The sequence below is a fragment of the Thunnus albacares genome, chromosome 4, assembly GCF_914725855.1.
Source record: "Thunnus albacares chromosome 4, fThuAlb1.1, whole genome shotgun sequence".
Lineage (NCBI taxonomy): Eukaryota > Metazoa > Chordata > Actinopteri > Scombriformes > Scombridae > Thunnus > Thunnus albacares.
The window spans coordinates 7,645,517-7,671,786 of NC_058109.1; the positions used below are offsets into that span (position 1 = coordinate 7,645,517).

The 26,270-nt window shown below is 40.0% G+C and overlaps 1 protein-coding gene across 9 annotated transcripts in view; it reads right to left on the reverse strand.

The window, feature by feature from the left end:
- Nucleotides 1–26,270, reverse strand: part of slmapa (sarcolemma associated protein a) — a 67,705-nt gene that overhangs the window by 36,117 nt on the left and 5,318 nt on the right. For all 9 annotated transcript variants that reach the window (XM_044348961.1, XM_044348963.1, XM_044348960.1 and 6 more), the window contains 2 exons: nucleotides 8,060–8,207; nucleotides 6,517–6,589 (listed from right to left, as the gene is read on the reverse strand). In XM_044348961.1, the coding sequence (XP_044204896.1) occupies nucleotides 6,517–6,589; nucleotides 8,060–8,207 (221 nt within the window). The remainder of the gene's footprint in view (nucleotides 1–6,516; nucleotides 6,590–8,059; nucleotides 8,208–26,270) is intronic.

Genomic DNA, 26,270 nt, shown 5'->3' on the forward strand with positions numbered 1-26,270 from the left:
GTTCATATGTGTAAAACTGCTGTTGAGACATTTCACGTGCTTTAGAATATTAATAATCGTTTTGATGTGGAGGCGGCGGTAGCCCTTTATGGTGAAGACACCTCAGGAAGTGCTGACGATGCCAGTGAGCTGGGGTGTGGATGTATTCCTAGCAGATGGTTCAATATGAATCCAGACTCAAGTGGATTTTTATTATGTTTATTATTATTATAGCTCAGAGATAGAGAGATACAAAAATGATAGATACGTTTATAACGATACAGTACACTCAAAGCTAATTTGCTACCATTTGATGCAGCTGCAATTTAATGTTGATAATTGCCAGGTTTAAATGGGATTGGATTTTTGTTTGTTAGTGAATCAAATAGCTCTTTTCAACTGTAGGAACTTAACTGGAGCTTTTAACATAAACTGAACTTGTGAGGCTTGTTGAGTCTGCTCTGTATTTTACAAACAGGGATGTATCAGATACACAACATTAAACAAGATTAAGAGCCTACAGCTATACTAATGGCTCTGTTAGGCCGTTCTCAGGCCCAGCTGTGCTTTGAGCTAACAGATCTTAGTTTAGCATGTTAGCATGCAAACATTTGCTAATTTTCACAAAACATGAACTATAGCTGAGGCTGAAAAGAATGTCAGTTTTGTAGGTATTTAGTCATAAACCAAATTATTGGACAAATTAAAATTTTGTCCTGATGATGGTGCTACATAAAGTCAGGAGATCACCAAAGTTATTAGGATTAATCCTCTGGAGACCATGAATGTTTGTACCAAATTTAAGATGTTTCAGTCTGGACCAAAGCGGTGGACTGGACAACATTGCCATCTGTAGCAACTAGAGGGACTAAAAAGGCAACAGCAGAACCGATCTCTTCATTTTCAGCCGTTCAAAACACCAACAGAGAGGATAGTGATCTCAGGTTGTGCAACAATTTCCACATACTGGTTCATCTGCTAAGTTAGCCAATATTGTCAAAAGTTCCCTTAATAAAGTTTATAACAAAATAGATTTAGACATTTTTTCAGTTATTGTTGTTCGGAGGTTGGTTTAAAAGACAAATTAGATTTTATTACATCTCTGATAAAGCCTGGTGAAGAAGTGTGGATCAGAAAACATGAGAAACTATTAACTTTCAGCTGTTGGGAGTAAAAGTAGTTTTGGTTGATGATCAAAAAGAAGACCGTGATGGAGCCGAGCACAGGTGAAGTGGTAAAGGAGGCTCAAACATCAAAAAGTGAAGTTCCACAGCAGGTGTTTTACAGCGGGCTCCGTCCACATCAAGAGAATCACTCGTTTTCAATCATCATCAAACACTCACTGCAGAGATCAGACCCGCACTGCTCCACAACAACACATTTTTTAAAAAAGATGGGAAAAATCCACAGCATTACATGACCTAAATTCACAGCTCTTCAACTATGGCTCACAAGAACATCAAGTCTGCCCACACACACACACACACACACACACACACACACACACACACACACACACACACACACACACACACTCAAAGTACAGCCAGTCCACAGGAATCAGTCATCCACATCAGATTCAGCTGTGTGTGTTTTGCATGCGGTCCAGCAGACACTGATGATGGAAAACACTGGCAGTAGTTTCCATCTGTGCACCGCTCAGATATTTCTACCACTCAATAGGTTTTACAATCACACCACAACATAGACCCGTCCTGAAGTACATTTCGACCTGTCCTGCATACAGCTGGGCATCAAATAAATCTTTTTGGCGCTGACCGAAATATGGTACGTCGATAAAAAATCAAAAACAAAATTACATTCAAACCTCCAAAGTTCTTGTGCGACTGCTTGTGTTTACACATTTAATATTTAAGATTATTTTGTTAAATGAAGAAACGCTTTGGAGAAAACTGTCTCTATTTCTCAAGAAAGACATAACTTGTTTTGGTACCAATATCAGTGCTGAAACCATTGCTCAACCAATCAGTCAATCAAGAGATAAGCAATCAATTTCAAACAAGCAGCTAGAGATGTCACGAGTCAACTGAGGCTCACCGTTGGGGCCGATGTAGATATATTTTAATTGGCCGCTGCTGTCCTGCCTACAGTGCATGTCTGCATTAGAGTGCAGCCCCTCGGTTCAGCCTCGGTCTGAAACAGGATGCTTTAGTTCCTGTCTCTTTAAGATCCCCCCTCATGATGAGCCCGTTCTGTTCATGTTGGTTAGCTTCCAGTAGCTGCAACCCTCAGCAGACCTACAACGTTTCTGGAGGCTACATACACAAACAATGGTGGTAGTGTTGTTAGTAGTAGTAGTAGTAGTAGTAGTAGTAGTAGTAGTAGTAGTAGTAGTAGTAGTATTTTTCTTCTTCTTTAATCAACATGGAAACTTCTGAAATCCATCCCTACATGTTCGAGCCCAAATCCAATCCAAAATATGCAAGTGGTCAATGAGTACGACCCTAGTAACCTCCCTGCTTGCTCCAGATTTTTACAGAAGGTTCCTTGCTCACTCAGACTGGCCTGTTTGAAAATCAATACTCTTCTGTTGTTTCTCATATACGGTTATTAAAAGGACAAACCCGACAGTCATCTGATCGTACAACAAGAAATCAGCTGCGCCGGTTGTTGTCTACCAACCGTCAACCGCTTTAGACTTCCATCTTTATTTTATGACTGGATGTAGATCACTCGGTGCCCTTTATAGAGATACAATAAACTGTTAAATCTTCACATAGTGTTGTAACAAGAATCTAAGGTCATAGTAGTCATTAGCTGTAAAGCTCAATAACGAATCAGCAGCATGTGCCGGTCTGATGAGGACCATCTGAGTGTAAAAACACCGGTTCAGGTTCTGGACAGCAGAGACGTTACCTGTCAAGTCTTCTTCCTGTGTGTATGTATGTGTCAGCTTGTGATCCGCCAAAAGGACAAAGTTCACAGTTCAGCCTCTCTCTCTCTCTCTTTCTCTCTCTGTCTCTCTCTCTCTCTCAGCCTGACTCTGGTGCTCCCGTGAGAAAACAGATCCTTCCCTCTTACTTCATTTTCTCTTCCAGTGTCAGAGCGAGCAGCTGATTCCTCTCTACTTTTCCACAACGTGAGTTAAGTCATCCCAATAACACAAACTTTCTTTCTTTCTTTCTACTCTGTGCTCCTCCCCTCCTCTGAACAAAACAGCTGATTTTTCTTCCTTGAACTTGTGCAAGATTCTGTAGCTCCACCCCTCCTGGCACTCACAGTGAGGAAACAAACTCTCCTCTCTACTGCAGCCATGGTTCTTCACTATGTTTATGGTCTGTGAGAGACTACAGGTGCATTAGTGAACTGACCTGGCACTGAATGAGCGGTCGGATCTATAATTTCAGAGCAATGGTTCTGAAAATGAAACATCCACGTTAACCACCAAACCGTGAGTGTGTGTGTGACAGGGTGTGTGTGTTTTAAAGAAATATGGCAGGTGATAACAGACTGATAAGAGAAACAAAGAACCATACTCACCACCAATACGGCGACTGGAGATAAACAATGGTGGTTCAACCTTTAACAATTTGGAGGTGTTACATCTACTGACTGTCTGACTTCATTATGTCAGATGAGTCATATTTACACCTGTTAGGACCATTTTCACAACACACAACAGGAAGTTGCATGTTTTCTGAGCAGAATCTGCAACTTGTGAGACATAATCAATATAGCAAAGTTTAATTTACATCTTGCTCTAACTTCTGATTTGCCTGTTTTTGTCTTGTTCCACATGTTCTCGTCTCCATGTCCCTACGTGAGTTATAATGTTAAAGAATGACTTCACACTGAGTAACACAGGAAGAAAAAAAAACGTGGTTTTCAAAACTTTCTGGCCACACCCCAAATCAGTGATGTCACAGCAGGTGTTTTGCATTAGATGGAGAAGTATGGGTTTGGATGGAGGTTTTCTTTGTATTTTTTTTTTTTTTTTTTAATCCGGTGCCGCCTATTTTACATAAATCTAAAGGAAATATCTGCAAGGAGCTCAGACTGCAGCTATTTAAAAGATACTGCATCTGGCTGCTTGTTTTGCAGAGCAGAGTGTTTCCTAAAGTTGAAAAAAAGTTTAACTTTTCAGAAAAGTTCAAAGATTTTCACGTTGGCACCTGCAGTTGTAACCAAAAGTAACGATTGATTGAAGTTTTAAAAGGACACAGATTTCGTCCCGATGTATAAAAGCAGGTGTTTTGCTCACACAAAGAGGACCACTGAATCAAACTGTATTTGGCAGACTTCCAAACGGCTAATGCTAACACCGGGGAGCAGAAACATTCTTCAGCTATTAATAATTCTGGTTTAGCTTCACATTACTCTCTCCCCGGCTGTACTTAATGAGACACAGAGCCGCATACACTTAAATACAATAATGAGTGGAGCTGTCCTGGATCGAGGAACAAGTCCCTTTCTAAAATTTGACCTGTTAGAGAGAGTAATTGGTGGAAGGCATCGCTGGTGTGTAAGCCTATGAAGGTGGAAATTAGAGCTGCAACGATTAGTCGAGATTCACAGAAAATTAATCTGCAACTATTTTGATTTTTTTTTTTAAAAGCAGAAATGCCAAAATCTATGCTGGTTGCAGCTTCTCAAATGTGAGGATTTTAAGTTTTTCTGTGTCGTACATGACAGTGAACATTTGCGGAGGTCAAACATGTTCTAACAGGCATTTTTCACCATTTTCTGACATTTTATAGACAAGCAATTAATTGATTAATTGAAAAGAATAATCAGATTAACCGATAATGAAAACAATCATCAGTTGCAACAAAAGTGTAATTTCCTCCACGCTGTCCCAAGTAGGAATGTTTATGATTAATTAGTGATCAATTACTATATTAGAATCCATATGTTAATGAATATTAGCTATAAATAAGAACATTTGGGCATCTGTCAGGTGTTTTCAGTGGCTGGTCTTTGAATTTCCGCACAGTTTGAGTAACGTGACACCAGCGTCACAGTAAACGGTGTTTTTTAAGGTGATGATGATGTGTTGGAGGTTTTAGTTGCTATGAGCTGAAGTATGAGGCAACCCCTCTTCATGACAGCTGCTGATTAGTAGACCATTCCTCTCATCAACAACAAACATTTTGCAAAACTCATCTGTCAAATTGTTTATCAACAAGTTGTTGTAAATGACAGCAAGTCTGTTGTCAGCTCATTTGGTTTTTCTACTTGATGTAAACATTTGTAAGCATAACAAATTTCCAAGGTTATTTCTGGCTGATCATTTATTTGAAATATGTTGTTTTTTTTACCGGTGGTGTTGACTGCGCCTGTGATAAATGATGCAGGAACAGATGTCTTTTAAAAATTAAAAGCAGTGCTTTATTAGTACCTCTCTTGATTTATTACCAAGACATAAAATAATTTCTGAGCACCTGCAGTCACAGTTGTAAATTAGTGCTGATTACTGAAAACATTCATTTTTGCAAGTTTTTTACACAAGATTGTGTAAATTTCTAAAAAGGGGATATATGCTCACTTAAGTTTAAAGTTTTTAGAACTACACAGAAATTTTGCCCCAAAGCTTAGATTCAACCAGAGACAGAATTTACTCACATGATGAGCTTGAGGTGAGCTAATGCGTTTTTCTTAAACATGTAAGTGGCCATTGAGTTTTGAGGAATCAACTCTTCATATGCCAACACAGACAGCAGAACCAGTAGACTTTATTCCAGTCAGCAGGTCACAATGCTTATCGGTGATTTCCAGACAGAAAGCTGGACAGCAGGGCAGCAGATGGCACTGCCCACCGTGGCACTGTGCCCCGGCATCACACACACACACACACACACACACACACACACACACACACACACACACACACACACAGATTCCACATGGTATCTACAGTAGCCAATCACACACACACACGGGACTCCAAGTACAGTAGGAAGCTCCATACTGGGTTAGCTGCTGGTCTGCTAAAACCCATTTAACTGTACACACACACACACACACACAAAATGTTTGTGGTACTATTATTAATATATAATCAACAAAACATCATTCATTCTCCAACTCTCAGCATGAATCTGTGTAATCGTCAAATGACCACTTGACCAAAAACATATTTTTTTCAAAGGTTGTCAAAAAGAAACACCGACACACACTTACACACAAACACGCACCATTTCTCTCACAGCTTCTTAGCAGAATGGCTGTCCTCATCAACAACTAGACTGACACTAATCACATCACTATGCAAGCAGAAATTTGGTGTGTGTGTGTTTGTGTGTGTGTGTGTGTGTGTGTGTGTGTGTATGTGTGTGTGTGTAAAAGCAGCCAGACAGGCAGTAGCAGCATCATTTACAACAATCAGAGAATCATCCGTCAGCCATCAGTAATTGATTAATTCTGTCTGATGATAATGTTGCAGTAACAAATTGCTATCTTTCATTGTGGCCGTCTAACCATGGAGAAAGTTTAGTTACAATATGTGATACCCAGACAATTTGTGAGTGTTTAATATGAAAGCGTCATGGATCAGTGTTAACCAATGAGAATGCTTACTCGCTTCGTCGGCGTGCCTCCATCCCATCAGGTAGGAAGAGTTTGATTGTTGACACGATGCAGCCATGGGTGACTGGAGACACAGACAGACAACCACCACGTATGTTAATGTACGACTCATTAAAGTTTACATCATGTCAACTCATCAACTGGAGAAGACTGTTTACAACAAGTTCTGCATCATTGGTGAACATGGACGATGTGGAGAGCAGTCCTGCACATCACTATCATTCACATGAAAAAAGTTCATGAACTGCAGCCGTCCTTGAACCTTTCATATTGACATAATGACTCAGTTACAGCTAGTGTTAGTCCTGACTGTTGTGATGCTGATATGGGGGTGCAAAACCTACACATCTGGTGTAATGATTTCACAATTATTCCAATGATTGCGATAATCAACAGAAACACACAGGGAGTAACTGTGTGCATGGCTGCTGCCTTAATCCTCCCCTTCACCAAGTTTCCTGTTTACCCTTTAATGTTACATTTATTTGGCATTTGTCCAAAGTGACTTTCATTTTTTCCAACACATACACACACACACACTGGGATTACAGGTCAAAGTCTTGCTAAAGGACACTTTGGAGGGGTTTGATCCCTGACCCATCGACAGCCAGTCAATGGCCGACCCGCCCTTCATCCGCCCATCTCAGACTAGCATCTTGTTTATGGGGTGGTAAGAAAAAATTAAACATGTTTGAAAACTGTTATAGTGTCTGGCACAGCTCACAACAAGGTCAGGAGTTATCCAAGAACGGCTCCAACAAGACTATCCATCATATCATGAATGGCATAAACAAGAAATCCATGCCAACTGAAGAGTTTTGTTTGAAGGATCTAAAAAAAAAAAAAAAAAATCACGCCAACAGTTGTATATAATCTGTCCTGAGCTTTAAATAACCACAGCAGTGGGGATTTATCTAGATGGGACAACACATCATCCATCAGGCTTCATGGAACTCTTTCTGAGGATATTAGCTAGAATTTGAATTAATCCGGTGTTTATTTTATGTGATGTAATTCTGTGTAATTCTAAATAAAACTATGTTGTATGTTTAGTGATGTGATGTGTTTGGCACCACCGGTGCAGACTGGAGTCTTTATGAAGCAGTGATCTTCACACATGAACCTGTGACAGTGAATGAAGGTCCAATGCAGGTTAAACTGGCTGCTGGGTTTCCAGAATGAAAGTGCTATTAGTGGAGCTGAAAATTTGACCTCAATATCTGCTCTGCACTGTGTATGTGTACAATATGTAGTCTATGACCTTAACAAAATGTGCCCTAAGGTACCCTGGAGGGTTAGTCAAGTGTAATTATGTCAAAGCTGTATTTGTGCATTATCAACTATACTGGTATTAAAGGAAAGAAAAACCTGTTCCTGCTCTACCTCACTGTAACCTACTTCCTTTTGTTCTTGTTATTCTGCATGTCACTCAGCATTATACACAATTTCTCCATTATAAAAAGTGTTTGTACTTAAATTACTGGGCTCGTAGTACTTGTAGCTGTGTGTAAATATATCGGGTATATGCATGTACCTTTACGTGTGTTCTCAGTGACATCGACGCCGAACTGGATGATGTCTCCGGAGAGGACCTCACAGGGCGGACTCTCCTCTGAGCCACGACTCAACCTCTGGCTGTTGATGAACGTCCCGTTGCTGCTTTTAGTGTCCTGCAGGTAGAACTGAGAGAGAACACAGAGCAGGTGAGAACCATAAAACAATGTAAGACTGTTATAATCTATCATGAAAGACATTGACAGAGGAGAGGCACAAAATGTTAAACAGGATGGTAGTAAACATTCAGCTGCACCTTATAATGAAATTTCACAACCGTCAATAGTCATTTTCAAATTCTATACATCATACTAGTGCTTATACCATTTGACAGCAGCCAAAACCCAGCAGGAAGGGGACGATATACTCGGACAACGATACTGTCATGTATCTATATATCTTAATATAGCAACTGCAACACGTTCACAGAAACAGCGTCAGCCCTCTTAGCATGCTAACATTAGCTAATATCACTGATCACAAGGTCATTCATTTGCAAGTTTAGGAGCCTTTACCTAACGTGAGGCCAACGTAATGCAGTTCACTACTTTGTACGCAGGGTGTGCTGTGGTAGGAACATTAAATCAGGTGTCAGGTGTTGCTAGACAGAAGAGGCAAACAGCTCTTGAACGTCACGCTGGCAACGCTGCTGCAATGTATTGGTGAAACTGATGGCTTTATAATGAATTTACTGGACTGCTGTATTGGGTTCTTGCATTGCCTACTGAAGATCCTTGTACAGTGAACAATAAAAACAGTTTATTACTATTTACAGCCTGTCTAGTATAGGCTAGAATAGGTATTTTGATCATAAACCAAAATCCTGGCCACATTTTTACCTGATGATGGTTTAAAAGGTAAAGTTAGGGGTTCACTGTCAGTAGATTTCATCCTCTGAGAAATATGAATGTCTTCATGGCAATCCATCTGATAGTTGTGAGGCTATTTCAGTCTGGACCAAAGTGGTCGCTGGCGTAGCTAAAAAAAAAGCACCTACACATTGATGGTATACTAGTGTTTCTTAGGTCAGGACTCCGAGGGTCCATAAACCAGCGTGTAGGCCAAAAACAGCTCATTCATTCATTAGAACATCCATCCCTAAATTCAATTTTTTCAATTCAATTTTATTTATATAGCACCAAATCACAACAAAAGTCATCTCAGGGCACTTTTAAGATGGAGCAGGTCAAGACTGCACTCTTTAATTTACAGAGAGAGAGACCCAACAATCCCCCCATGTGCAAGCACTTGGCAACAGCGGTAAGGAAAAACTCTCCTTTAACGGGAAGAAACCTTAAGCAGAACCTGGCTCTAGGTGGGCGGTCATCTGCTTGGACAGGTTATAATCTAAATCTGTAGAACTGTTCAATAGACTTTACACTATGATGATATCACGTAAAAATAAATAAATATGTAAATAAAACTTTTCTAGGCTCTGGTGAAGTTTCCCTTATGGTTGAAAATTCAACCATGTCTCTTTCATTCAAGACATCCTGTCAGTCATCCTGTCAAAACACATCTTGAATAATTGTGGTCGATGAAGAAAATGCCTCCTGTTGCAGTACTGCGGTTGGCCAACGGGAAAAACTGACAACAACACTGACTGACACGCTATCCACTCTATAAATGTACCCAATGCACCAACATACAGTCGATGAAGCAGTTATTTGTAATTTTTGGCTTGGATAGTTTTATGAATTTGTGCCTCCATTTACAACAAACTCATTAATTCTCTCCTCCCATCAGCACTTAAGACTGCATGACAAGTTGTTCATAATTGTATCCTGAGGCTATAATGTAGTTCCACAGCCCGGAAATATACAAAAGACACTAACAACACCGTAACTTTTCACATCATTTACAAGCACTTAGACACAGTCGCACAGCGTGAATCCACAACGATGACAACATCGACCGCAACAGTACACCACAAACTGCGAGAATCACGGCAACAACCCCGTTTCATTCACACATCATTCAGCAAACACATGTGGAAGTCAATTATATAAACACGACACAGACGAGGGAAGTAAAGTATAAACACACACATGCAGATGTCAAGACAGGAAACTGAACACACACACGCACACTTACACACTAACACCTGACATTAAAAAAAAGCATGTGTACAGAGAAACAAGTATTAAAAGCTAACATACAAACATAAACCTAATGCAATGACACACAGAGACGCAGTAAGGTATAAAATTACACAACACACACACACACACACACACACAGTTTAAGCGATCTGATCTGGATGCCTGAGGCCTGTCTGTCGTTCCAGGAGTTTCATTCATCAGCTCTCAGCTCTCCATCATGACTGAAAACCATTGTCGATCTACCAGAGAGAGACACACACACACACAGATCGAGCGCTGGAGAGAGGAAGGAGGGACTGAAGGAAGAAAAAGCAAAACAAAGAGACAGAGCGAGAGCGAGAGAGAGAGAGAGAGAGAGAAAGACGCACTTAACTGACTGACTGGTTTACTGACTTCACTGTTTATCTAACTGCAGTGTGCTACGAAAAGCTACCGATTCACAGCTCATGATAGCTTACCCCCCCCCACACACACTCACACACATACACACACACAAACACACATTGACAGTTACCTCCTGTCCCCATGGTAACCCGGAGACAGGGAGGGAGGGACCTAACTATAGAGCTTTTCACCCAGCAACAACACACACACATACACACACACACTATGCGTCACATACCTCACATATGGCTCGCACTTATACCTAGTGTGTCTCACATACACACACACACAAAGAAAAGATGACGTCATCGACCTGAGCAGGCGACTGCTGGTTTAGTCTCCAGTGAAAGTTGTCCGTCTGTCATTCATCTCTGAATCATCATACACCTTATTTCTATTAAACCGTTTGACATGTTGACTTTTTCTTGATTTACGGCATCACTAGTAACATGTCACACAGTCTATAAGTAATAATCGACTGACAACAGCAGTGAAACGGCGAGTAAAGCAGCGCTAAAGCCATGTACGGATAGATACCAGCGCTACGTGAAAAAAAAAAACACAACCCAACAACCTCACTTCTTTGGATGGGACCATTTAAACAAGTCTGTTTACATGCCAATGATTGTAAGAATGTAAACTTGTAGTTGATAAAACCATGAATAAACACCAGCATGGTCCTTTAACAAAGTGACAATGACTGGTTAATTGTGGAATGTGCTGGCTGATAAGACCTGTGGGTAAAAAGCTTACTATGAGGACTACAGAGAAGTTCCCAGAGTTGTTTTGTGATAGAAGACAGCGTTTCATCTCCCTAACATTTTTTAACCCCTAAACCTTTTTTTTTTTGAAACATACAGGAAGTTCCTTTCATTTCCACAAACAAGCTGTGGGTTTATGCTGAATCACAGTTGCTTCATTTCCTCATTTACCAGACTTAGAAGGCTGACTAAAACATAATTTTGAGGCAACACGGTGCATCATTTTCTCACGCTGCTGTAAATCCACCAGTCACACCAGCAGTTAACCTGCAGTACAGCCTCATATCCTCCTCTGTTCTAAACACCCCGTAATGACTGGCTGCTAACTTAAAACTTGTGTGAACTAATGAAGACAGACAGATTTATTGGTTAGGCTGAATTGTAACCAAGCCACCAGACCAGTTGACTGTTTGTTTTTTTTAAATGTTAAACGGAAAGTGAGCTCACCTGAAATGTTGTAATAATCCCTCACTGCACAGGAAAAGTGTGTGAACACAACCACAGTGCGTTCAGTGGGTGAAAGCTGGTCTGTAAACTGTTTATAATGGACAGTTTGGGTAAAATATTACTGTTGATCTTCATTTTATTTAAACCCAGAGGTTTGTTTCCAACCTGTTAAGCAGGATGTGGTCTGCCCAGACAGGCTATGTTCATAACAGAGGGTTGTTTTTTTTTTTTTTTTTTAAACCAACCAGATCCAAACTGGCCCAAAGAACAGTCAACAATCACAGAACTGAGGATGATTTAACATGATCCAAAATGTTGTCGACCCAAGCAGACCCCAAAAAAAAAGAGAGAACAGCCTGATGCTCCGCTACATAAGCAGCCACGGTGGAAAAGAGAAGCGATACGTGTCATTTTAACATGCACGTTTTCCCTGCACAGTTTCATCTCACCTCAAGAAGAAGAAAAAAAAAAATCTTTCCCCATGTTGATGTGATCAAAGCTCATAGAAAGTCTGCTTGGTTGCGTGTCAGTGACTGGGAACTGTGTGGACCTGCAAAGACCACTATTTTGTACGCTCCATTACTTTATTTCAGACGTGACTGCTGCAAAATGTCTCAACACAGCAACAGTCATCTGTGGCCGGTTGTTTTGAATGTCGAGCAGAAAAAAACTAGTAAAGGTAGGTGGCTTTTGAACTTAAAGCTCAAAGTCTGCTTGTGTGAGTCTGATCTTCTCACATATTTACTGGTCTTTCTGTCTGCTGCTGCCTCAGTGCATCACTTTTGCTTTCCTTCTCGTCGCTCTAATCCATCTGTGTTTTTGCCTGTGTGTGTGTTCATCCCACTGATTCTCCTACTACATCCATTAGTGATTAATCTCCATCACCATTAACAGTTATGTAACAACAAGCACAGGTTTCCTACCGTCCAGTCGTCCGTTGGTTTCAGGTTTGTATGAAAATCAAAATGTTGCTTAAGTTTACATTATGCTGGCGTGACAATGTCCATTAATTTAAATGGTCTGATGGTGTGATGCGTTCAAATGCTGGTGAGAGACTTTCAAACCCTCAAGATCAACAAAAAAATGGCTCTGAAAAAGGGAGATAATTTGTCCAATCTATACACGGATGCATCACTTTTCATACCAAGCCTTTCCACATCCACTTTCAACCAACTTTCACCACCACCACCGACATTCCTTGCTCTGCTTCCACCCACTAACCGAACATTTCTCGGGGAAACACTGCATCCCTTTATCCCTCTCTGTCGTCGTCCTCCTCCTCCTCCTCTCGTTCTCTCTCTCTCTCTCTCTCTCTCTCTCTCTCTCTCCTCCCTCATTAGTGTCAGCTGTGAATGTGAATGCCATGTAATTGTGTTTGGATTTTAATTTGCCCTCAGCCTCCAAAAACAGTGCAAACCATCATCTAGCAGCCAACAGGCATGACAACCACTTAACCAGTCAGCAGGTCAACACATGACACCAGTTTGGTTGGACACTGCACACACATACACATACACACATACACACACACGCACGCAGATGTGTTAATAAACAGATAGTAGCAGTCAGCTGACAGATAAAGTCAGCCTGTATTTATCGAGTCCCGCAGAATCACTCGAAAGAACATGGAAAGTTTAACTACGACTAAAAATACTTCCACCTCAGAGTAGAGCTCTAGCGACCTACATCTAGTCTCTGCAAGAGTTTACATCACTTAGAATAAAATTTAAATGAATGACGTCTTAGTTTTTTCCTGAGTACTTGTGTTATAAAGTCAACGCATTCATAAGACTGTTAACTGATATTCATGACCGTTGCACTTTTTTGTGAGTTTTTTTTCTCTTAATGACGCCAGTAGACTTCAATCCTGCATTATATCATCAGCTGTTTAGCCAGCGAACCTTTTTATCCATAACAAGTATATTAAATTTTAATGTAACTTGGTGACAGTAATAAAAAACGCCAATGTGTTGATGTTGGATGGTCCTGATCTTTGCATCTATAACCACTTACATGTGATGTGTGCGTTTTTGATTAAGTGATGTCATTTAGTCCTCCTCTGTGCTTGGAGTGTTGATATGATGTTGAGTGATAATAACATAGATTTATATTTCTAACCACATTAGTGGCAGGCCAGTTATTTTACATGCACAGTGTTGGAGCTTTTATGTGCAGTAAACACATTTACAGTTTTGAGGGATCCAAATCATGATTCTAGGTTTATTTTTCTTGCTACCAATCATACATTAATAGCAAAAAAAAACTTGTTTAGAACAGTATTGTGGAACATCATCATCATCGGTTACAAAAAGCTTTAATCAAGTTCATCTTTGAAGAGTCATGAACCTCTTAAGAATGTTCTACATCTTGTATTTCCACATAATCTAAATCTGGTACATATTTGTGTCCTTTCCACCTGCTGGGAACATGTCAGAACAGCTCTGCAGCTTTCCTACATATAGAGATAGTTATAGGAAGTAGAACCAAACATCTGTCACTCTTTGAATCTTCAGCCAGATAGGACAGATCTCTTACTGCAAGGGTCTTGATAAATATATTCCCGTGTTCCCTGAACTCTCATAGCCATGATAAAAAACGATGAAGCAACTATGTAAAACCAAAAAAAAAGGAAGAAAGAAGACACTGAGGCTCAAATGGAGTCAGTAGATAGTAGTAATAGAAAAGTAGATACATTCTGCATATGAACAAAACACTGATGTACCTCCAAAAAAAATATCAGCCTCAGTATCACCCGTATTACCTGAACTATCCACCAATTAACAAGTCTGAAAATATCTGTTTGCTGTTTGCATTATGTGTGGTTTTATGTAGTTTGTAAAAAGTAAATCATTTATTTTGAAGATTAAAATTGAAGAAGCCTTATTACATTATTATAATTATTTTTTGGCTTAGTTTGTTAGCTAAAAAACATGTTGATGTTATAAATAGCAGCAAAAGGGGAAGCAAACAATAAAGCAGCAGGAATTAGGTAAACAGAAACTGTAGGAAAAGTACTGGTATAGTACAGATAACATACTACAGGAATACTGGAGAGTATTGTAGTACAATATAGAATATAATCTATAAGTGTACAGATCAAAGAGCAACTAAGTTAAAATAAGAAGTCACTGCCCCAGAGGTCAAGTGGAAGATCAAACGGCAAACAAAGAAGAAGCCGTTAACAGTTAGTGACAGTAAAAACATGAAGAGGCTCCTTCATGGGGCTGCAGGTCAAAGGATTGGTCACAACACAGGACTGGAACTAAGGCGTGAGATTTTCTCCTTATTTTAATATTAAATGAATCAGCCACACTGATGGAAGTGAGCCATGGCTGGTATGATAAATCTGTTATATTAACACTGTTGCTGAGCAGAGAAAAAGAGGAACAGCAGGCTACAAAAAGACGACGACACCAAATGACTTTTTCGATCACGGACTCCATCACGTTGCAGTTTTTCTTCCATCTGTTTAAATAAATGTCCTGTTAGCTTTCACACAGAGGTTTCTTTTCTGGAAAAGTTCCATCTCGACCGTTCAAACATAATGGAACAGTTTTGGATAGTGCCACAGTGCTCACGTGATATTTGGCAACTTCTACATGAGAGGTTATGTATGATGCACATGGTGAAAATTGTTTAGTACAACGTGCTGCTAAGCTGTCTTGTTATTTCATCCTTGGCATGGAGGGAGAGTATAATGCGCATAAACATATATTTAAATGTTTGACCTCCTCAACATTTCTAAACATAGAAACACTGGAGTCTCCCAGAAAATACAACAATCCTTTAAGTTTATGCTCATGGCCACCAGTTTTAATTATTTCCACTTCTTTTCACCTGATTTCAGTCTGTTGGAAATGTGAGTTTTAGATCCTGACTGTGGTGCAGAGTGTCACTACTATGCTGAACTTGATACCTACACATGCTGAGCTAGAGGCAGGTTTCATAACTTGTTCATACATGATGCAAGTTGATAGAAGTAATATTTTTCAGACTGGAGTTAAGTCCGTCTACTCTACAGGTCACCAAGCATTATTTGGAGTTATATTCAACGCATGTGATTGGCTGCTAAATCAGTTAAAGTATCCTGGGAAAATTAGAAAAGATTAACATACCGATAACAGCTGAACATTATCCAGCCTGGTAAGATAAGTTGTTGTTGTCATAAAGCAAGAAAAACAAAGAAATTAGCCGTTCACGTTGACCAGAATAAACTCCAGCAGACAGGTGAACCGGTTTGTTCTGTCTGGTGATGCAACTCGTACAGAGTCTTCAGCTTTTCAACACTTCCTCAGACAGAAAGGAGGATGCTGTCGACACCGTCTGCCTCTGAGAGCTTAACGTTTAGAAGTCACCACGAGCCACCGCAACACATGACGCTAAATCCTGACATGTGGCTAATAAGTTTAGGTTATCTGGATGAATTACAGCAAAGAGACACTGTTTCACAAAGCTATTCTTAAGATGTAAGTCTCCTGTTGAAGTTACCTCCTTAGTAATCAGACTACAGAACAGGAAGAAGATGACGTTTTCAACAAATTATACTGCCTGGACTCAAAAACTCATTTAATACATGGTATTATAAAAATGTAAAGCTGGAGTGTGGAACTTCTGTCACACAGCCCCCGCGAAATGACTCCTTTCCATATCAGAATTTGATCCATTCACCACACAAATTAAATGATTTTATCTCAATTCAAGTTAGCAGAGGGCTAACTGGAAGTCTCTGGTGTGTATGCTCCGCCCATGGAGCGTGTGCAGTATCATCCAGCCGGGAATGTCAAACCTGACACCAGATATAAAAACTCTGTATACTGTGAAAAACAGAGAGATTTACCTGGTGGTGATGGGCTCAATCAGAGGTTAGGTGATTGATCTTGTTGGCATCGACTGACATATAAAGTATCATTAAAAAGTAACTACGACAAAAAAGTTTGCCTCCAAGCATTTCCACATGAGGACCACACAAGTAATTTAAGGAATACAGTATCTTATTTGAAAATAAGCCTAATAAAACTAAGCAGAACAAGGAAATCCTCCACGTAGGCTGCTTGGTAGAAAAGCTTCCTCCTGCTACTTACAAGTAGATATCTGCTCAGATTCCTTAAAAGACAAAAAACGTTATCTATAAAGAAGACGGGTTTGATTTGGTTTTAAAACAGCATAAAACTTAGCAAAAAAACAAGATTCATGACACAGCAGAGAGGGAAACATTCCAGAAAAAGACTTTACGACATTCATTGGATACCTTTACTGAGAGTGAAAAACTTTTGGGCTGCGTCAAATGATTATTTTCATCATCAATTGCTTTTTTGATTAATTGTTCAGTTAAAAATGTAAATGTTATGTAAATGATACGTTTTAAGCGCTCGAGGTGACTTTACGTTTTGTCCGTCCAGCAGTCCAAAATCCAACAATATTCAGTTTAGAAAAAGACAAACAGAAAGCAAATCCTCACATTTCAGAAGCTTTAACCACATAATGATTGACATTTTTGCTTTATTAATGACTTAAATCGATTATCACAATTGTGAGGATGATTTTCTGTCTATCGACTAATCAATTGCATATTTGACAGTAAAAAAATCGATGATATTTTGTTTACAAGTTTTGTCTTATGAGCTACTGGTTCAAGTAGATAATCCATACTGGAAGACAAGAGTTAGTGAATACCATGTGCACTCCCTCGCTCTCTTCCCCCTGACTTCCATTTAGACCTCTAGTGACAGAGCTGAAAATAGGCAGCTGGAATCTGTGGCCGACACAAATGCACACACACACACACACGCACACACTAACACTCACCTTTCAAGGAAACACACACACACACACACACATTCTGCTGCAGTAATATGTTCACATGCTAACTGATAAAACCCTCTTTCTATTTGCCAGTTGCAGCAACCCGTCTCTTCTAGATATGGTGGCAGGAGTCCAGGTTTAGTCAACTGGTACTTTGCACAGACACACACCGCGATCAACAAACTCTGCCCTGCCTTCTTCTCCATCTACAGCCTCTTACAGACATGCACTACACCCTGGAAATACTCTGTAGGTTTTGCATGTCAGCATCACATCTGAACAGCATCCCAAGTTAACTTTCAGTAAAAATAGTCTGTCTACTTACATCCTGTCAAAGTTTCTTTCCCTATATAGCCATACAAAAAAAAACATTTTGTTATTGCAGGTTTAAGAGTTAATGCCTTCACGAGCTGCAAGAGAAAGTTTAGTTGCCGACTGTCAACTTAGTTGGTCAACTATAGTTATTTCATGTTAATACTGTGTGTTGGACGAACTACAAATGAAAAGTGGTTGAAAAAAGGTTTTTCCTAAAGTATGAAAACATCACTCTGTATCACTTTGTGGTCTGGAAAGATACACTAGAAAATGGACTGCCAGGCTTTATCTATATTGTCTCATTTAACACTATGTCAGAATCAGGTTTAAAGGCAAGTAACTAGTTTGCACATCCAAGGAATTTGCCTTGGTGTTGTGGTGCATAACAATCAAAATAGAAGCTGAGAGAATACAAGTATCTATAACTTGTATCCTATCTATACAAATAAGATTAAAAAAAAAAAAGTACCACAAGTCAAGTAATCAAATAGAATATAAAATAAAAATTTACAATGAAAAATATGTCAAATATATTCTGAACTGAAAAGTGCTGTTAAGGTTTAAAATGAAGATGGATATATATACATATGGATATATATACATACACACACATATATATATATTGACCTTGAATGTACAAATGATCATGGTGCAAACATGTAGAGCAGCTGCTGCAGTCTATTAGTTGCTAGCTATCACCAACTATTTCAATAATCACTTTGAAATCATTCTTTAAACCTGCAGTGCGGAACTTTTACATCTAAATGAAGGTCGGTTACATTCAATCCCTTACTGAACCAGTTCACACAATGCTGAGTAAGTCTGTCACCGCCAGACAAATCTCTCTGTATTTCACAGTATGCAGAGTTTTTAAATCTGGTGTGGGGTTTGACATTCCTGCGCTGGCCGGATGAATGCATACTGTCCATGCTCTATGGGCAGAGCATACACAACAAAGACTTCCGCCAGCCGAGCCGCCTGACTTCCAGTTAGCTTTCTGCTTACTTGAATGGGGTTAAAAATCATTTAATTGTGCAGCTCTTCTTGACTTTCCAAGTGTTATCGGACCAAATGGATCAAATTCTGATGAGTTTGAATTCTGAGTTAAATGAGTCATTTCGCTAGAATTGTGTGGTGCTCATAACAGTCACCATGCAGCAACGAAGTAGGCTAAGGCGGGTCCTATGACGTAAGCATGTGTCAACACTGTTTTTGTAATTATTCTCACTGCCAGAAGTCCTGCACTCCAGCTTTAAAACAAAAACGTCCAAATTCTCTGGTTGCAGCTCATCAAATGTGAATATGTTCTCGTTTCTATGATAGTAAAGTGAATATCTTTGGGTTGTGGACTGCTGGGGACAAAACAAGACGTTTGACATCATCTTGGGCTTCGGGAAACAGTGATTGACATTTTGCACCGTTTTCTGACATATTATGAACCAAACAACTAACTTATTAATCGAGAAAATAACTAATAATAATGAATAATGAAAATAACCGTTAGTTGCAGCCCTACAAACGTGCAAACATTAATACAGAATTGCATTACAGAATTTGGTTCACAGATGAGTAAATAAGATTTTACAATAATGTAACATCAGCATGTGGCCAACCAATACATTGCTGGGGTAATTTATAGAAAATAATAGCAATTGCAATATGGGTCAGAAAATCTTCTAATCACTCATACTTAACATTGTCAATGCTGCATTGCTGCTTGTAATATTTGTGATGCGTTAGCAAAAAGATTAAAAATAAACTGATGTAAATGAGCTGACTGTCTTTTTTTTGCGTTGTCTGTGCTAGCTTCTTGACTGCATATCAGTAGATCCCATTTCTAAGGTTTCATTGTGGTGTCCTGCTGCAGTATCTGGACGCAGTATTCTATCACTGAACACACACATGCACAATGCCAGAGCCGAGACTGCCAGCCTGCCTTTCCTGCCAACAGTGTCTTATTCCTTCACACTCACACGCAGATATAAAAGAGAGTTACAGAGCTGTGTCCTGTCTGTGTAACAGCGTTCCTGTGCTGTGTTGGTATTCAGATTTGAGGCCATTACCATGCCATGGAATACTGATACCAGACAACAGCTCTGCTGTCAACACTGCTCTCCACTGGCTGCCTGATTGACTGAATGATTAGCTCTCCGGTTGTCTTTACCACAAACCAACTACCCTCCAGAGCAAAAACAGACTTGAGAGGCTGGTGAATGATGCTGTATTAAAACCATGCGCTAACTGGTTATCTCCCTGGATAGCTATATTCTGAGCGTGGCTTGGTCTCGCAGTGATGATAGCACTCTGTTGCAGTGAGGCAGTAGCGGTGAAGATGTATTTTTTTGAAGTGGTGGCTTGGGATGGAAGTGTATTTTAATTGTCAATGTTTTCATGTAAGCGAATGTATTCAAAAGGTTTTAGGACTGAATCTACTCCAAAAACACCCAGGCGTGACAGCTACAGAAGTGGCCATTCTAGTTATGAAGCTGTAAGCCTATCTGTTCATAATCAGTTAGTTTGTGCGCACTGATGCTGACTGTTATGGGGCACTTGTAGTCGAGCAGTAACTCTAAAGGTACAGGGAGTGAAGAATCTATTCTCCATTTCAGAGTATATCTGGTCCCACCTGAGGCCTGCAGCGATCTAATGACTCATCTACTGTAGAGAGAGAGAGAGAGCGTGTGTGTGCGGGTGTGTTTGTGTGTGTCCTCATTACAACTTACCAACTAGACTGGCAATAACATAATTTTTTCCCCCGCACAAACAACATCTGATGTACATCTACTTGAGGAAACATCCCGGGGGAAAAAGACTGTGACCAGACTGTGACACCGAGGTCTCTTGTTAAGTTTCTCCTCAGGGTGATGCAAGTGAAAAGGACGGGTTACAAATATCAGAAGGTTTATCCTCCGACATTCAAATGTTGGCATGTTAATATGCTAACTTGAAGCTTGTAATGCTAATGTGTGTTTACATATTTCTTTGCATGTTCCAGTCTAACAAATGGACCAAACAACCAGCATTTGCATCCTTAAAGCCACATATAAAAGAAGGCTTAAGAAGCAATCGGGCTGTCACTAAAAAAAAGAAAAAAACTAGTTTGAACAAACAAGAACCAATTCGTCTGTGCCCCAAACCATTACTGTAAAAATAATTTAATACTCCACTTACTCCAACATGTGGAACAATAATTCTAGAGCGCAAGTTCCACCCGGGACGTTTTGGCAGCACACCACGTAGCTGTAGCATGCTACATGGATGTACATTAGCCGGCTTAGCCAAGGTAGCCTGGTTACCCCGTAGTGTCGCTGCCGTCAGAGTGACAAACCAGAGACCCATAACACTGACCAACAAGTGGCCGCATCCAGCTTTGAGCACCATCCAGTCTGGCTCATGATCATCCAAAATAGGTAAAAGAAACACGGTTAGGGTTAGAAACACCGATATGATATATCCAGACTCAATGAGGAATAACGTTTTGTAAATAAGCTTCAGTAAAAAATATATAACGCAGCTCACTTTGTCTTTGCTACCCTGCTGGTCTTAAACACACCGCGAGTAGCTCAGCTCACTGGAAGCTCATTGGACGAGACGCATGCAATGCAATCTGGTTGTTGTAGGATTCCCCCTTAAGAGCAGTATGGGGAATCCACAGCCTTTTACTCAGTTTTCTCTAGTCATAGGGCACCAGTTTTTTTCCTTTAAGTTAATGTAAACCAATGATATGAGTCATAGTTTTACTTATTTGGAATTACAACTGTTGTCATGGATATTTTCAAAGGTTCAGTATCAGCAGACAATAGCTAATGTCCTCATTAAAAGACATATTTTTGAGATTGTGAAATCAGATAATAACATGTTCCAAACCAACACCAGCCAGACATCAAAAGCACAAGTATATAAAATGACATGGTTTGTCTTCACCTGGCAGGAGGGATATTCACTCTGTGGTGCCCAGCACAGGTTTCTACTTGCTGACTCGTAGTTATACCTGTTTAAACCGTGAGGCTTCAAGCTGATAACACTCTTAAACCATTCATTCATAGTTCAATTACAGTCTGGGGTTCCCCTGCATTCTTTTCACTTCTTAACTCTAAATCCTCCACAGAAGGCTGACCAAATGTGACAAAGTGTTGCAGATCCTGATGTGGGTGGAGGTACTGCATGGGGGCATACAGGCCGCCAGCAGGGAAACATGTAGGACAAAAGAGGACAAATTTAGCTCTAACATCATATCACACATAGCTGCAAAACAACAGCACTGATGCAGCAGTATGTACACTGGCTAGCAGAGTATTTATGAAGCAGGAAGGCAGACGATTCAACATTTTACCGTCCAACTAGCAGATGCTAACCTTTCAGTATAAACAAACTCATCCACATGATTTACCAAAGCCAGAATTTGACCAGCAGCCTGTATTAGTTGATATTCTTTACTTTTCACTTTACTTTTTCATGTAACATTCACTAAAACTGGATGTAGTGTGGACATCAAAAATCTGTTGTTTTTACAGATTAGTGTCAGGGCTCTGTAGGAGTTACCAGGTGTAGTTTTGATGTGTTACAACTACGTCCCCCAGTAGGATAAACCTGGTCTGATCTGGTCAGCTGGCACGTGTTAGGGTTCAGTGTACACATTCACTGGATGAATGAATGACTGGCTGGCTGGCTGGATAGCTCTAAGTGATACAGCTGCGTTACAGAGACCTCCACTGTGAGTCCTAAATCTGGTTTAATCTGGTATGTATCTGTCTGAGCACACCACTGAGTGACTGACAGGCTGTATAGTGATTTCTGGTTTAAGGACAGTTACTGACAGCTACATAGCCGTCCTGTCTTAAGTGTAAACGCGCTTCTTAGGTAGCATTTCAAGGTGGGATGTGGACATTTTCCAAGTATTATAATAGGCAAATCAGACATATTTGACTGGTCATAACAGGAACCAATGATGGCTCAGTTCCATTAAGTCTCCCAGTGAGTCATGCTAGGGAGCAGTCATGCACAACACCATGGCCTTGAAACTGATAAACGTGAATGGAATGAAGCCTTTATTCATGTTATCATTTCCTCATGCTGTTTTCCTGCTATGACATGTCAATCCTCTGCTTTGAAAAAGATCTATCAAGGCTGGGTTTCATTTATAATGCGAGTTTCTGTGCAGATAGCGAAAAGACATTTTTCTTTCAATACCTTTCTGAAAGTAATGGAAATGTTTTTCCACAAAAGTCTTGTTTCGCCTTCAACAAAGCTCTCAAATGGTAAAGTTCAAGTCTGGTGTCATTCTATATATTTTTTTTTATTGTCAACAAATCCATAAAAAGAACAAAACCAACTGTGCATTAGTCCACTTCACAATACTTCCCTAATCTTGTCTGTGGCACTCAGCTCCAAACCCACTGGTTCATACCGAAGACGTAGATCTTTAAAAACAGCTCACAAATATATAGTTTCATTTTTTTAAAAAGGGTCAGTAATTTCCCAAAAACAGCAGAGCACAAGGGCTGCAACTAACTAGTATCTTCATTATCAATTAATCTGTTGATTATTTTCTCGATTAATTGATTGGTCCAGAAAATGGTGAAAAATGTCGATCACTGCTTCCCACGGTACAAGGTGAAATCTTCAAATGTTTTGTCCACAACCCAAAGATATTTACTTCACCATCACAGAGGACTAAATAAACCAGAAAATATTCACATTTGAGAAGCTGGAATCAGAGAAATAATAATAATAATAATAAATAATAGTTGGAAACTAATCGATTAATCGACTAGTCATTGCAGCACTCCAGACCACTGTAGTTTTTAAGATTAAGATTAGCCTTTATTGTCTCCCTTGGGTAATTGAGAGAACACAGGTGACAAAGCAGCACACACAGCCTCTCCTTATACACACACAACATACCCATATACATGTACAATCAAACTACAGTTAACATGCAATATCACACACAATTCCATATACACAAGAACACACACATCAAGAATACTGCACGATGCCCTACAAGATACCACTCATTCCCCCCCAATAATCCTCCCCCACCTCATCTCTTACTGTTAAGTAGTTTGACTGATAGTGAAACTAAGGAAAATTTATACCCATTCAATATACAGTTTGGTGACCTGTACCTTCTGCCCGAAGGCATCGGCTCGTACTCTTTGTGAAGGATGTGGTTTGGGTCACAGGTGATTTGAAGGCCCTGCTTCCTCGCTGTCTCCTCGAATATCTCCCGGAGAGGAGACGGGGGCAGCATGCCAACTATTTTCCCAGCCCTTCTGATAAGGTTTTGGAGTTGTGATTTGAGTTTAACGAACAGGTTACCGAACCATGTTGTGCTGCCATAACGAATAATAGATTCATAGCTGCCCTGTAGAACCATAACGTAATGCTTTTACCAACTCGGACACTGAGCCTTCACAGAAAATGCAGACGCTGACTGCAAAAATACTCCTCTTGATGAGCCCATTGTAACTGAGAATCAAAGTGAATACCTAAGTACTCGTATGGTGTTACCTGCTCAACTCTCTCCCCGTTGATTAAACCTAGGCTGTGATCACCAACAGACCTGGGATCGAAGACCATTTCTTTAGTCTTTTTGATGTTTAACATCGGGGTTGTCCCCTCACACCACTGAGCAACCTCTTCCATCTCTGACTTATACATAGCAATGTCTGAATCTTTTGTGAGTAAACCAGAGTATGGCTGTAGCTCCAGTACTTCTAACCTGTATGTCTGAGAGAGTTGAGTTGACTTTCACCTGCTGTTGTCTTCCTATGAGAGGTAGCACCCATGTATCTCAGTGTTCACAGATTTGCCTTTGTTTAAGCCATAGTTTTGCCTTAGTATTAAAAGCTTTAAAAATCAGTTAATGTTTTTATTTCTGATGGCAGGTTATTCCAAATCTGTGGGCCTTTAACTGGAAAAGAGGATTGACCGAATGTTGTTTTGCCTTTCGCTGGTTTACAGTCTCCACTAATTGCTCCCTCCATAGCGGCTCCTTTGCTATTATATTTTAAAATCATTTGACTGACTAGTTCTGGGGCAAGGCCATTCACACACTTAAAAATTGTTTTTTATAAATGAGAGATTTATAAAAAATCTCAAAAGGTTAATAAATTATACTTTTTCTGAATGTTACAATATTGTGCAACAGTGTTATTCACTGATGTGTATTTTTAACATTTTAATAGTTTTTGTCAGTATTTATGGCAGTCGGTACCAAGACAGTACAGATGTCTGATACCCAGCCCTAATTATAATCAGGCAGGACATGTGCAAAACCCCCCCTGAAATGTTTGGGGGTCATTTTGAAGGATGAGTTCTTTGCATTCAACAGCTCCGTGTTGAGTGCATTGGCCCCAAAATAAACTTAAGACTGTGAAAAACAACTTGTACTCAGCATTTTCAATATTTTGAGCCACGACTGTAACATGGTAATATATCTTTTGTATTGTTTCATGGAATGTAAACAAACTTCATCGGGGCTTGACGTAGTTGCTGTAGCAGTAATGATAAATTACAGACAGAAAACTATTAAATATATACCAGATAAACACAACGTCTTTGATCACATTTCAATCTGGGTACAGTTTTTCAAAGTTACGGAGGAAAGACGTAACAACCATCAATGACGGAGCGTGGACAACTCAACTTGACTGCCGGGGGCTGTTTGTCTGAGAAACACTCTGACTGGTCCTCTCATAGGAATGTGGGCTGTCTGATTGGCTGTCTGCTTGTCTTTATCTCCGCTTCTCAAACACAGCGCTTCCCAAACTGAGGTCCCAGGACCTCCGGGGTTAAGAGAGAAGCAGCTGGGTCTGATCTGACCTTTCAATGATGGCTGCTGCTTAAATAAGAACACAGTTCATTATTTCTTTTTTTCTAAGAGCCCTTCAGATATTCATCCCACCAGCTGTGTTCATGTCAATTAGTTCATCCTTCCTTCACAGAAGTCAGTGTCAAGGCAACAGTCCCAGCAGGACTCTATGACATCAGCGGGCTACAATACATAACGTGTAATCACAGTGTTACAGTTCTCAGTCCTTAATCACATTTACGTCTGGCTGCAAAACAATTAAACTGACTGAACAACTGAACATGTTCATTGATCTAAAACATCAGGTTTTGCTGTCAGTCATACAGAATCAGTAAGTGTAAGGGATCTCTGTGAGTCTCTTCCAGTCTTACAGTAGGACAGAAGACCCTGCTCTGATGTGCAGAATGATCACATCAATAATACAGCAATGTGCCGGATCACTGAGCCGACTGATTGGTTCATCAATCACAGAGCGCGTCCAACCATACCTGTTTCTTTTTCAGTGCACACTTATCTCGCACAGACAAGATTGAGGCGAAGGCTGCAGAGCATAAAAAGCCATCA